We start from the raw sequence: 14,027 nt of genomic DNA, 5'->3' as shown, positions 1-14,027 counted from the left end.
AAGAGGCGAGAAGAGATGTTAGTTCTTGTCTTTCATGTTTTAGGGTATTTTATACCATAATCTGTGACTAATAATAGTATGCACATAGAACCTTAAATTGATGGTCAGCCTATTGTATTGACTCTGATGCTCATATTTAGTTGGTTAACAATATATTTCGCAAAAAAAAAAAATGATTGCTGAAGTCATCTAATTAAAAAAATTGTATTTATAGCATATACTAGTTAATGGAACATCAAACTAATTTTACCTTCTACTTAAAATTTTACGTACACGCCTATATATATAAGCACACACTTCGCATCAAATTGATATAATTAAGTTTTTGATTTTTATCATGTTTCTGGTCATATAAGCTTCCAGAAAGTTACAAAGTTTAGGGAACAATAGAAAACTTAAAGAGCAAAGTATGCTTATATTTTCCACCCGGTTTAACTATCTGCGAAGGAAGATACTGATTACTGATTGCACTGGATAAACTTTGTGTTTCTAAACATAAACCGGAGTAAGCTTTATAAACCGATCCGTTTTTTCCTTTCATTGTCTTCAAGCTTCCTCCAGTATAGAACTTCAGACCTGACTGATCTGTAGATAACTCCATTTTCCTCTTCGATTTTTTGTCCACAAGCACCACGACTTTTCTCATCTGGTTAGCAACACCGTCTAGACAATAATTTATACCGTGCCTGCATTACAACAAAATAACATTTTATATAGTATTAGAAAATAGTATATATAAATATATATTTTATTTGCAACTTTTTACCCTAGCTTAATCTCATTGATGTTATCTTTAATAGGTCGGAGTTTGAGAAAATCGTATGATGTTCCTTTAACGGAGAGGATTTTTCCGGTGGGGATGAGATTATCGTCGACGTGAGCATAACCGGAACCGAGAATTTGAATTTCTTCAGACAATATATCACCATTGCTATGACCACCAAGATTCCAATAAGAATGATGAACTAAATTCACAGGAGTTGCTTTCTCTCTAGCCTTTGCTTCCATCACCAATTGTAGTTGGTTTTCTCCGACCAACGTATACGTCGCGGTGACGTCTAGTCTCCCCGGAAATCCTATCGATGTATTTAATTATAACCTTCATGTATCTTAGAATTTATGCATTTAAAAAGTGACTAATTAAGACTAAATAAAATGAAAAATGGACCTTGATCGCCATCAGGACTTGTGTAGGTGAAAACAATATAAGGTTTCTTGCCATTATATCTGTGTTTTGCAACTCTCCAAATCGCATGACCAAACCCTTTCTTCCCACCTAATTGATTTAAGAAAACAATAAGTCCACTTAAATAGAACGTAGCTACATATACTATTTTTTTCCATATACTAAAAGGTTAACCAATAAGTTAATCAGTTAATCAGGTATTTACCTTGAATTGTGTTTTTAGCATCGTTGGCAACTGTCTTTTCTCTTCTATTGGCTACACGTCCCACAGTCGCTCCAAAAAATACAGTATCATTCTGATTACAAGTTAATTATTATGTTTTATGATGTTTAACCAAAGTGAATCTTTATATAAAGAAGCAAAAAAAAAAACTTGGTCTACTTAATTAGGTAGTTGGGAAAAAAAACCAAAGTGAATCTTTATATAAGGAAGCAAATTATCTGAAATATTATGCCCAATCAAATATCTTCCAATCAAATATCATCTCGAGATGTTTCAGTGTTTGGTTATTTTTATTTGTTCGAATATATTCAAACGCACGGTCGAATAATTTTTTTTTAGTTATCCTATCAATTATTATCTCAAGAAAAATTAATACATATCTTTAAATAATCTTTTTTAAAAGAAAATTAAATTAGATCAGAGGCAAGTACTTCGGTTTCAGATATCAAAAACATTCTTCAGCAAAGAAAAATATACTTAGTGTTAGTCTAAGAACATGATTAACCCCGGTCTCATAGCCGGAGTTTTTAACTCATAATTTGACATTTTTTTATTTTTTGTTTTTACACTTTTCAGATAAAAGACTGCTCTTATATCTCTTATTTAATAGACGGTTCTTAACTTTTCTTAGTTAAAATATAATAAAAGGTAAGAACCGTCTTTTAGCCGAAACTAAGAACATCAGTTAAGAAACCGAGGTTAATCATGGTCTTAGATCTAAAAGGTATTCATATCCGAAGCAAAACTATAAAACACTACTAAATAGTTGAATGAAATTGAATTTTTAATAAATACATTATTAAAAACCTTGACAGATCTCATTAATATAATTAGATGGTGGACAAGTGTCTCTCCCAAAATCAACCTACGTCGGCCACTGAAGATACCAAAATAAAGATGGTGGTGCTATTATAGTTCGAATACAAGTCAAAGGGTATCATATGCCCACCCATTTTCCCTAGAGATGAGGTTTCACTTACCATGTACTCATTGACGCTATCATACCCAAGAACGACGTCCTCCGTCTTTCCTGGAAATGAATGCCACAAAATAAGTATATTTATGTATAATACAATACTATACCCATAAAACAATATGCATGTAATAGTGGTTGATCCACTTACCATTTTTATCGGGGAAAAGGAGAGATATGATAGAAGCACCGCGATTTGTAAATCTGACAGTGAGACTCCCCTTCTTTAGCTCGTATACCCCCAATGTCTCCTTTTCATCATCTTCGCTATCACCATCATCGTTATCATCACCATCATCGTTATCATTGTCATGATCATCCTGATCGTTATCATCATCACCTTCATGATCATTATCTTGATCATTGTCATTGTCATGATCATGATCGTCATCATCATCATTGTCGTGATCGTCGTCATCAGCATTGTCGTGATCGTCGTCATCAGCATTGTCGTGATCGTGGTTATTATCATGTTCATCGTCATTATCATTGTCATGATCTTGATCGTGGCCATCATCATGCTCACCGTCATCATTTACCTTAGTAATCGACTGATCAGTTTCTTGTCCTTTGGCTTTCTTCAAACTAGTCGATTTCACTTCATTATTTTCGGCAAATGATACACTAACCATGATTACAACCAAGATAACAAAACACAATAAAACGGAAACCCTAACCATTTTTAGTTTTTTTTTAATGTGTGTGTGTGTGTGTGTGTGAGCGACTTTAGTCTTCTGGTGGGTATTTTATAGGCGTTTTTTAACTAAATTTACGGAATTATTTAGCTATACCATTTTAATAGAAAATGATATTTAAATAAGCGTGTTATCTTTTCAAATTAAATAACAAGAAAAAATCTAAACTATCTATCTAGTGACATTATTTGGTTTGGTTGGTTAGATATATCGTGATCTAGTTATCTGATAAAATAAAACAATTTACTTATTTTATTCAGTTTCATGAAAATATTGAAAACTCCAGAGAAAAAAGTCGCATTTGAGTATTGCAGAACCTTTTCAGGACGGGGTTAGATATATCGATGATTGAAGAAAAAGTAATGCGATAACAGCGATATGTTGGTGCATTTTGTCTTTAATTTGTAATGATGTCATCATCACAACACTCATACTTTGTTGTTAATTTTCTTTGTTGCGCCTTTTGTCATTAACGCACAATTCTTTTGATTATATATTAGCGAATTTAAAATTATATGTAATTAATTTGAGCTTAGCAATAAGGTTTTTAGTTTGTCCTTATTATCAAATAAATAAAGTATAAGATCTTCGACGATTTAGGCATATCCTTGATCGAGATTTCATGGTATTTAAGAATTAGAAATTGCGCTGCATGTCACTGAACACTGATATACTTTTTGGGAAGATTATTATTTGGTGTCAAACATAAACTTTTTTAACGTCCGGTTAATTATGCTATTACAACGCTAAAAAATATTACTTATACAATTTTACAGCCGATAATTCTACCATCATATAAGTAGAGCATACACGTCTGACTGCGTTACTCCGAGCCGCCCTATGAGATTCATGTTCGATGATATGCTCTGTAGCACGCTGTTCTGTTAAATAATGGTCTTAATTATCTGTTTTCTCATTGGTTTCATGTTTGTTCTTAAAATAAAATAGTGAAAATATGACGAGCACCACCAAATAAACATACACGACAACAAATTGAATACAAAAAACAAAATAGAATTACAACGTATCCTTACAGAAAGAACCTCATAAGTTAGAATTGTTTTCATTTTACCCATTAATATTTTTGGTTCATGGCCTAGATACAAGAGAGAAAAGTAGTAGACTAGTAGTAGTGATTTAATATTATTAGCATGGTTTTCCGACCCGGCAATCCAATGCTCCGGCGTATTTGGTAAGCTTTGAAACGGCCGAACCGTGTTTGGGCTTTATCATCTGTTGTCTGGAGTGTGAACACATGAATTTTGGATTTCCAGATTGTCTGAAATATGCGTTGTTCATGAAAATGTCTTTGTCGGATCTCCAATTCCAGTTTTTCCACTCCGATTCTGGAGCATAATCCCTCTTTGTCACCTATATATACACATCTTTCTCTTAGTTCCAAAAAAACTATATTTTAAACACATCAAGCCTTTGGGTTTATATGTTTTGTACGTACCTCTCTGTAATGTTGTATGTGAGGAGGAGCGATGAAACGGTTTCCGTGGCTGAGAATGGTAGGACTTTGGCTACCGCCGATAGCATAAAGCTCCCAGTGAGTATAGTCATTGTTGACAACATGGACGAAACCCCACCGAATCCTCGGCATCCTCTGCACAAGTCCTTTACCAAAGTGGTTGAAAGCCACAGTGACTTGCATCTTCTTGTCCGCGTGGTTATCATTTTGTGCACCAAGCAACATCACCTAAACACACAAACAACATGTCCATTAATTACAACTTTAAAATTGTTTTTAAAAGTCCATATATAGCGATCAAATCAATTAGGCAACTGAAATCTACTAGACATGTACGGATTTGATGAATACTCACATCGTTGTGGTGGGTGAAATGAGAGTTAGAGATAGTGATCCCGGTGGAGCCCATTATAGCGTCGATGAGACCATCTTGGCATTTAGACATAGAAATGTGGTCAAGCCAAATGTTTGTTGCTCCAAAGATAGAGATACCATCTCCATCGGCCTGTCCTCTAAACCCAAAGTGGTCATTAGAGTTTCTTATCATGCCACCACTGCCCGGGACGATGTGATGGACGTGAAGCCCATGGATGATGATGTTTCGCACGTACTGCATCGTGATCCCAGCACCATATGCGATGTGCACGTTAGTGCCACGAGCATCGATCGTCTTGTGACTATTAATCATTAGCTCTTGGCTCAACCTAATGCTCATATCGTGCTTGAAAATGATCCAGAGAGGTTCGTTCTGAATCACAGCGTGACGCAGTGTTCCGGGTCTAGGGTTCACCGTATCATCGTCTCTGTTGCTAGTGACCACGTAGATTCGACCGCGTTTGCCTCCTGTGGTCCTGTACCCGAAGCCACGAACACATTTGACGAGCTTCTTGCGACGCCTGGCCCAATCGGGCTGGCAACGCCAACATTTATCAATAGGGTTACTTGCAGTGCAAGGTCCCTTTAGCTTGCTCCATTTCCCTCTACCTTTACCTTTACCTCTACCTCTTAGGCTCCGTCTTGTGCTGTTCGTCGGACTAGAACTCATCTCAATGTCGTCCTCTTCCTCGGATGCGTGTTCCTCCGTCTCCTCAACATCAGTAGAGTTGCTGAAGATCATACATATGCACAAAAACCAAACCCATCATAAATCCAAAATCATTGTTAAAAAAACACCATAACAAAACATGATCGTAAATTCATGTCACGTCTTTCTTATATAATATTGTAGCAATCAAAGTCCAGGGTGTAGAGATATTTCCCTTTCAAAGTATATTTTTTAAATAATTTTTACCCCTTACTAAAACTTCTAGAGATAGTTTTTTTTTTGTACGTTAGTTAAGTTGAATAAAATCAAATAACTAAACTAATCCAAATAAAATTGATATCCCCATCACAAGTAAAAGTTATAAATTACAACAGGACTGAAAACAAATACAGCTAAAAAAGGGTTAACGGGCTTACTCGTAGTGACGTTCGTGGAAGTGGTCGACAATCTGATAAGGATCGGGATGATAAGCCATAAGGGTACGTTTACGAGCTTCATTAGCCATTTTTACCCAATAATCATCGGTCTCCGCAACATTGGCTCTTAAGGTCGGAATCAAACTGGCAATACAAATCACACACACTAATTTGAAAAGCCTAGCTGTCTCCATTTTTTTTAATTTGATTACCCCTTTTTGCTACAGAAAACAATCTGTATGAATTATTTCTTTTCTTAAAGGGGTAATCTTTTTATATTTTTTAAATATGTATATGTGGAGAACTGCTAAGCTTTAAACATGACTTAAGGTCGTTTGTTTTTCTGTTTGGTAGATGAACCGTATTGCGAAGTTGAACAAACGTGAAGGTTGGTCTTTAAATAACAAAAAGTTGACCAAGAAAGTTAACTTCTAAAATAAGAAAATTTTCCCGTTATGTATGGAAAGCCAGCATAATTCACGTGTGGACAGGTTTCTTTGCTTCCCCTAAATTTGGATATGTTTCTGTAAAGAGAGAAGCCTTACTGTTTTCTCCACATGTTCAACCAATTTTGGCAACAATAACCAAATTACTTGTTGCTTCTCATATGCATATCTAAAAGTAGTACAAATTAATCTATGATGTGTATATATATCAAACCATATAATATATTAATAAAACTTTAACAATTTTTAAAGAAGTATATAAACTTAAACTGAACTTTGATTTGAACCTTCTACTCATATGTTAAGGTGCCTGATTAAAGATATATATGTTTTGGTTAATGGTTCCTGATTATCCAGTAACGTTTTACAAGGAATGTCATCGCAGGCTAATGGATTGGTTAAAAAACTCAACTGATAAACCGAAAATCAAAGTATAAACCGATTGATTACCCGGGAAAGAGAGGACAGAAGTAAACGACGCCGCTTGAGTGCCACGTAGTTAGTACAGAAGAGGAAGATGGGTTATCTCGATCCAACGGCTGATAAAATTTTGCTTGATAAGGAGGAAAATAAAAATTAGGGCTTTCTTCAACCTCTTCCTTATAGACGCCAGCCACGACTATCGTTCTGCGATTCTCTCTCTCTATCTCTCGAGGTATCTTTTGTTCTTTTTGGTAGTAAGCAAAGCAAAGCAAAAATGGTGAAAGGTCCAGGTCTCTACACCGACATCGGCAAAAAAGTCAGAGGTCAAATCTCTCTCTCTCTCTCTCACTGCTTTCCATTTCATTGCTATGAATGAATCTGTATCTGCGAATCCGATAGTTGCAAATTAGGGTTCCGTTTAGGGTTTAATGATCTGGGTTGTTTTCGAATCTCTTGCAATCGGTTTAAGATTTTCGGATCCCGATAGGCATGCGTATTATTCGATTGAAATTGATCATTTGCTTTGAATGATTGCAGATCTTCTGTACAAGGACCACAACAGCGACCACAAATTGAGTATCACCACTCACTCTCCAGCTGGTGTTGTAAGTTTCTAAGCGATGATAAATGTTCTCGAGTTGTGCTTCTAATTACTGATTAGCTTTTAACTCTACTTTTGAGTTTTTTTTTTTTATTGTTTTAAGTGTGTCACCTCTGTGAACTACTATCCTCTTCCTTTTGTTAGGCCATCACTTCAACTGGAACTAAGAAAGGTGACCTACTGTTAGGAGATGTCACTTTTCAATTGAAGCAAAAGAACATCACTACTGACTTGAGAGTTTGCACTGACAATACCGTAAGTTTTGTTCCTCCTGCCCAACTTGTATCAGATTATCTTATCTAATCAACCAACATCTATGTGTCTGTTTGAGAGTACTGTGTTACTGGATACTCTTTTGTAAACATTGTGTTCCTTGTATATACTCCTAAGCTAGTAACAACATCTATGTTTGTGTATAAATGGTCCAGGTTTTGATCACTGCTACGGTTGATGAGGCTGCACCTGGGCTCAAGTCCATCTTCAGCTTCAGGGCCCCTGACCAAAACTCCGGCAAGGTATTCACTATTCAATCAAGCTTCTGATATTTGATATAAGTTTGATAGCCTTGCTTTTCTAACTTCATATTCTTTTTTTTTTTTAAATTGTGTTTACTTTTCCAAACAGATTGAGCTTCAGTACTTGCATGACTACGCTGGTATCAGCACGAGCATGGGATTGACTCAGAACCCCACTGTCAACTTCTCTGGTGTTATTGGAACCAATGTGTTGGCTGCTGGTACCGACGTTTCCTTCGACACCAAATCCGGCAATTTCACCAAGATCAATGCTGGTGTTAACTTCACCAAGGATGATTTAATTGCCTCCCTCACCCTGTAAGTCAAAATTCTTGCGAGGAATTTGCTGATTAAATATTGGGTCTTTGATCAAATTTTTTATAATAGATATCTTTGGCTTTTCCTTGTTTGTTTAGGAATGACAAAGGAGATTCTGTCAACGCTTCATACTATCATATTGTTAACCCGCTGTTCAACACTGCGGTTGGAGCAGAAGTGAGCCACAAGTTCTCTAGCAAGACCAACACCATAACCGTGGGAACGCAGCATTCACTTGACCCCTTGACCACGGTGAAGGCACGTGTGAACAGTGCCGGGATTGCCAATGCACTCATTCAGCACCAGTGGACACCCGGGTCCTTCTTCACAATCTCTGGAGAAGTTGACACCAAGGCTATTGACAAGAATGCGAAGGTTGGATTGGCCCTCTCTCTCAAGCCTTGAATATGAGCCAAGCAAAGAATATTTTTTTTTTTCCGACTTTGGTTCTGTTTTCCTCTGCTTGGTTTGTTGGTTTTAATGGCTACTGCTAAAAACTTTCCCCCATTTTCTTGTCGGATTTGTAGAGAATAAAACGGCTGAAAAAGGTCGTCTGTCTTGTTGACACGATGAAACATTAAAATCCTTTTGAGTTCTGTTTCTACTTATATGCTATGCACTTTGTTCCTTCCACTCGGTTTTGTTTTCGAGACTTTCCTGGGCTCTTTTTTTCCTTCAACACTATCTTGTGTTCTCACTCTATTATGTGAAGTAGGTGAGAACTTATTATAAGATTGGATATTCAATTGTGCTCGTGTTAAGTAAGTGGGCCGACTGAAAATTACCCAGAGCTGAATGGGTTGACTTTTCTAAGGTCTACCTACGTATATGTAGCTTGGGCCATAACACACGTATATTATTTCGATTGACAACCAAATACAGTGAGAGATAAGAGTTATACTTACATTTTTAATTTTTATACAAACTTAATTGGCAATATATTTACAAAATCACAGAGACAGACACAATTATTAAATCTGGCAAAAGAAAATATAAAACCACAATCACGATAAAAAAGAAAAAAAAAATATATATATATATATATACCATTATAATTTACTGGGGAAGACGACTTTTAGATAGTTGACTGAGCCCTTTAGGCATTGGTCTGGTGGGCCTGCAGTAATCCATTTCGAATCTGTGTTGCCACGTCAGCGACGGCGCCGGGACCGTGAGGAATAAACACCGACGAAGATTTGGAGTGAGCTCCGATGTCTCTCATGGTGTCAAAGTACTGGGTCATCATCACCATGTCTAACACATCCTTAGCTGACGTCCCCGGCACGTTTCCGGCGAAACCAAGAACACTGTCTCTGAGACCGTCCACGATAGCTTGTCTCTGACGAGCGATACCGAGACCAGATAGGTACTTGGACTCAGCTTCACCTTCTGCTCTCTTTATCTGAATGATTTTCTCCGCCTCTGCTTTCTCGTTCGCCGCCACTCTCATCCTCGCCGCTGTAATGATTTATTTCAAGATCAGAGACATAACTTTTATTTTGTGGTTCTAAGATTGAAAAGATTATATGACTTACCGGCGTTGATTTCGTTCATGGCGCGTTTAACCTGTTGGTCAGGCTCGATGTCGATGATAAGGGTTTGAAGGATCTCATAACCATAAGCAGTCATGGCTTTGTCTAGCTCTTCTTCCACTGATTTTGCTATTTCATTCTTCTGCTCGAACACATCGTCCAAGTTCAGCTTTGGTACACATGCTCTGATCACTGAGAAAAACAGAACCAATATCAGAATTTAGAATTACTGGGAAATGAAGAATGAGATGATGAAGGAGTAGTTACCATCGAAGACATAGGCTTTGATTTGTGATGTTGGATTGCTAAGTCTGTAGAAAGCATCGCTTGCCTTGTCAACCAAGACTCTGTATTGTATGGATGCAACAACTGTCACAAACACATTGTCCTGATACATAATGATATGTTAGAAGGAGATATGTCTATATATATATATACCTATATGTGTTGAGCGTTGCTTACCTTTGTCTTTGTTTCGCATTGAACATCGAGTTGCTGGAGACGGAGGGTGAGGTGACCGGCAACATAATCACCTATGACCCAGGGCACAAACTGGAGACCTGGATTAAGAACTTTTTCAAACTTGCCAAATCTCTCCTTGATCGCCACATCTGATTGCTTCACCAGCACGCAGCACAAAAGGTTCCCCATTACTTAGTCTTGTAAGGATAAGAACAAGAATGATTTAGAATACGTATTGTCTTTTCCACCTTATAGTGCTCTGTAAAGGTTTGTGTAAGAGAGAAAAGTCGCATGAGGGGTTGTTATATAGATAAGATGGATAAGATGATGATCGTGACACCATGTCATGTGACATTTCCTCGAAAATTATCGTATTTATTTTATTCGAAGGTGACATTTCTTTTTGAAAAGTCTAATGTATATCTTGGTTCTTGGAGATATTTTCTTCGTCTCTTCTTTTTGTTTATTTGGACAAAACTTCAGATAAACGGGTTAGCCACCTCCACCAGATACACTTGTGTGAGTTATATAATTGTTTATCTTATATGATAATGATTACAAATTAATCATAGAAGAAAAACGCGAGGTATACTTTATGAGTTTATGATAGTTTCTTGGTAGCTAAGAACATGATTATCCCTATAACCTGATAAGGGTTTCTTAATCACTTTTTTAGTATTAAATGTGTGTTAAGAATTTAGTTAAGAAACAACTAATTTTTTGTCCTCCATTCATAGTTTCTTAACTTAATGATTCTTAAAAAAAAGAGTGAATGATGATTAAAGAAAGAAAGAAAAAATAGATGATTTTGGTTTTGTGAATAAACATAAATATAACAGAAAAACGACAAGAAGAACATTAACTCCATTACAGAATCAAGAGACAGAACAACCTAAACAGAGCTTCTTCTTAAACAATTAAAACTCATCCATTACAGAGAGAGAGTACTCGAAAGAAAAGAGATAGAGAGGAAACTGACCGTACTAGAGCAGCAGTGGCTTGATCACCAATCCAGCAGTGGCTTCATCACCATCAGACTGTGAATTTCCAGCTGCAAACGAATCAGAACATATCACAATCCTGCTCTGCAACACCCTCCGAGTCAGAAGCCTGAAAACATAAACATCTTAATTACAATAAGGAATGCTCTCAACAGAGTTGAGTGAAATAGAAAAATAAACAAATGTAACATTTATCTCAATTCAATACAACTCCTGCAGTGAAAGAGGAGAAACTGTGTTTGTTGACTTGCCTTCTCAGAGAAAAAACGAAGCTCGGACAGTTTGTATTAGACTTGAGTTAAACCTACGGTTGGATAAGTTACTGCAGGTTGTTTGGTAGGAGATAAGTATCAGATGGTGAGTTCAAGGGAGGCTTGCAGCACCATTCTTACACTGTGTTCACAACTTCGAAGGCTTTGGGAAAATGTCAGGGGTGAACTTCTGCGCAGCACTGAGACTACCCTTTATCTTCATCGCACCACTGCCACCAACCAAAACATTCAACATTCACACAGAGACTCAGAGGTCAACTTCTTGAACCAAATCAAACAAAATCAAGACAGCAGAAGCTTGGTGGATTTGGGTTCAGACACAAAGACAAAAGGCTGCTTAAAAACTTGTAATAAAATGACATTAACGAAAAAAAGACAAACCTAATGAAAGCAATTTTAGGATTCATCTTGCCAGTAGCAACTTTGACAAAGTCATCATCTTTGAAGGAGAAAGTAGCATCCACTTTGATTTGAAGAGGATCCAATTACGATAATCATGTCTTAATTTCTCTTATTCGAATACCCAATTGCTAACCTTTGGTGACTTCCCCTTTCTTCAGATCCACGAAGCAGGTAACTTCTTCAAACCCTAATTTCTGAAAAAAAATCAAACAAAATAGGTAAACTTAACCAAAAAAATTAATTAGAACACAAATCGAGTCTAGGAAAAGGGGGGGGGGACCTACCTTGGGAGCTACGTTGATCTGATAAACGAGACCGATCTTCTCCGTGAGCTCTTTACCGGCATCGGTGGAGAGATGCTACTTCATCACATTAGTTTAGGTGCTGACACGTGTCTTTAAATGTGTGTTAAGGATCGGTTACAAAATAGCTACATTAAAAATCGGAGTTTGGGATATTAAGAATCAAATATACTACTTTGATAGCATTGTCAGACGACAAGCCACCAATATATATGCATACTCAAAGTTGAAGGGAAAACGTGGAATTTATGTGTAGGGTTCCAAAATAAAATAAAAAATACAATAAAACAAGGTGGGTTTTAATATTGTTTTCTATTTTATTTATATTACTCTGTAGCTGTTATGTGTAGGGTTTCAAAATTAAAATTCAAACAAATTACAGAAAAAGCAAGCAAAATTTAGAGTTAAGAATTTTTTGAATAAAAGTCGTCGGTCGTTGCGGCTCGCATGTTTACCATAGAAAATGGATTACTTGCATTTGAGTATCTGAATATAATAATAATAATTTCACGTAAGAAATGGTGTCACTATGACATTATTTTGTTTGTCAAATATTCGATTGATCTATTCAAAGCGACAAGCGGATGACTGGATGAGTACAAAATCAAAAGAGGAAAAATTCAAAAGATTTTGGGAAAATTGTTTTTTAGAGCAAAAAAAATGATAATTATGTCCATTTACACTAATCTCATATACTTTATGTCTCATTAAGCTAATTATTTTCAAAATGACACCCTTAAATTGTAATTTTTAAATATAATAAATAATGGGTTCGATCAAGCGGGATCGATCGATCCGAAATTACAAGGTCAAACGGATCGATCGATCCTGATCATTATGCAGAACAAAAAAACATGGAGTATATACTGATCGACCTGGTCCGTTTCACTCGATCGGCAAAGGTCGATTCCATACAGATCGACCGATCTCGAATTATAGACCGATCGATCATGTGCCCAGGTAAGTACTCCAAATCGATTTTCTGGTTTTTTCGGTTATATCCGGTGTGATTCCCACTTGATTTGAACCGACCAAACACGATTTCAACTCTTTAAACTTGATTTCTTTGGGATGAAACCCATAATTTCTCATCTCATTCACGAACAAAGGGAAAGAAAATCAAAGTCTCAAGTTCATAAACCCTAACTCACTCAATTTCACACTGATTTGGATGATAATGTAAAACATTTTGTGAAATTTTTGTGAACAATCAATGGAATATAGAAAACGGCGTGAGAAGAAGGTTACCACGTTTTTTTTTTTAAATCGATTTTTTCAAAATATGAAAGTGAATATTCCCAAATATTTTGTTTCCATATTTTTAGGAACTGATTTCTTATCCGTAGAATACATCTAATTTGTAGAAATCGGTTTCTACAGGTTTTTATAATTATAGTAACGTGTAGATTTTGAATTCTACATGTTTTAAATTTACAGTAAATATGTAGAAGTCGGTTTCTACGTGTTTTAGATTTATATTAATATGTAGATTTTGATTTCTAAAGATTTTAGATAGGTAGGTTAAGCGCAGAATGTGTATTCTAAATATTTTTAGAATACTCTTATTTACGTAGATCACATATTCTAAACATTGTAGATTCAATGAAAAAAGTGGATTTCGTTTTCTACTTCGTATAATGTCATTTATACTTTATTTATAACATAATCTAAAAATTATGATTTAAACATTTTTAGAACTGAAAAAAATACCACTTCAGTTTACTCACCGGTTTGTTATCTT

The 14,027-nt window shown here is 36.1% G+C and overlaps 4 protein-coding genes across 4 annotated transcripts; 1 reads left to right on the top strand and 3 right to left on the bottom strand.

Annotated features, from left to right (window-relative positions):
• Positions 1-308: 308 nt before the first annotated feature.
• Positions 309-3,120, bottom strand: LOC106386195 (galactose mutarotase-like). Its single transcript, XM_013826076.3, has 6 exons — positions 2,534-3,120; positions 2,390-2,439; positions 1,392-1,482; positions 1,169-1,276; positions 767-1,076; positions 309-686 (listed from the first exon to the last, which is right to left on the bottom strand). The coding sequence occupies exons 1-6, from the start codon at positions 3,060-3,062 to the stop codon at positions 377-379; spliced, it is 1,398 nt and encodes a 465-aa protein (XP_013681530.2). The 5' UTR covers positions 3,063-3,120; the 3' UTR covers positions 309-376.
• A 955-nt stretch (positions 3,121-4,075) lies between these two features.
• On the bottom strand, positions 4,076-6,809 carry LOC106388660 (probable pectate lyase 7). Its single transcript, XM_048750033.1, has 4 exons — positions 6,013-6,809; positions 4,907-5,657; positions 4,534-4,779; positions 4,076-4,448 (listed from the first exon to the last, which is right to left on the bottom strand). The coding sequence occupies exons 1-4, from the start codon at positions 6,204-6,206 to the stop codon at positions 4,224-4,226; spliced, it is 1,416 nt and encodes a 471-aa protein (XP_048605990.1). The 5' UTR covers positions 6,207-6,809; the 3' UTR covers positions 4,076-4,223.
• A 166-nt stretch (positions 6,810-6,975) lies between these two features.
• Positions 6,976-8,948, top strand: LOC106388659 (mitochondrial outer membrane protein porin 1). Its single transcript, XM_013828780.2, has 6 exons — positions 6,976-7,204; positions 7,419-7,486; positions 7,627-7,737; positions 7,911-7,997; positions 8,107-8,315; positions 8,414-8,948. The coding sequence occupies exons 1-6, from the start codon at positions 7,156-7,158 to the stop codon at positions 8,718-8,720; spliced, it is 831 nt and encodes a 276-aa protein (XP_013684234.1). The 5' UTR covers positions 6,976-7,155; the 3' UTR covers positions 8,721-8,948.
• A 202-nt stretch (positions 8,949-9,150) lies between these two features.
• LOC106388658 (hypersensitive-induced response protein 3) lies at positions 9,151-12,462 on the bottom strand. Its single transcript, XM_013828779.3, has 8 exons — positions 12,269-12,462; positions 11,964-12,178; positions 11,562-11,791; positions 11,289-11,419; positions 10,310-10,568; positions 10,115-10,235; positions 9,851-10,039; positions 9,151-9,773 (listed from the first exon to the last, which is right to left on the bottom strand). Exons 5-8 carry the CDS (start codon positions 10,496-10,498, stop codon positions 9,412-9,414), a joined length of 861 nt encoding a protein of 286 aa, XP_013684233.2. The 5' UTR covers positions 10,499-10,568; positions 11,289-11,419; positions 11,562-11,791; positions 11,964-12,178; positions 12,269-12,462; the 3' UTR covers positions 9,151-9,411.
• Positions 12,463-14,027: the final 1,565 nt, after the last annotated feature.

The sequence above is a fragment of the Brassica napus genome, chromosome C3 (genome assembly GCF_020379485.1).
Source record: "Brassica napus cultivar Da-Ae chromosome C3, Da-Ae, whole genome shotgun sequence".
Taxonomy (NCBI): Eukaryota; Viridiplantae; Streptophyta; class Magnoliopsida; order Brassicales; family Brassicaceae; genus Brassica; species Brassica napus.
The sequence above is the reverse complement of the archived record's forward strand: the minus strand, read 5'-3'. Positions and strand labels throughout refer to the sequence as shown.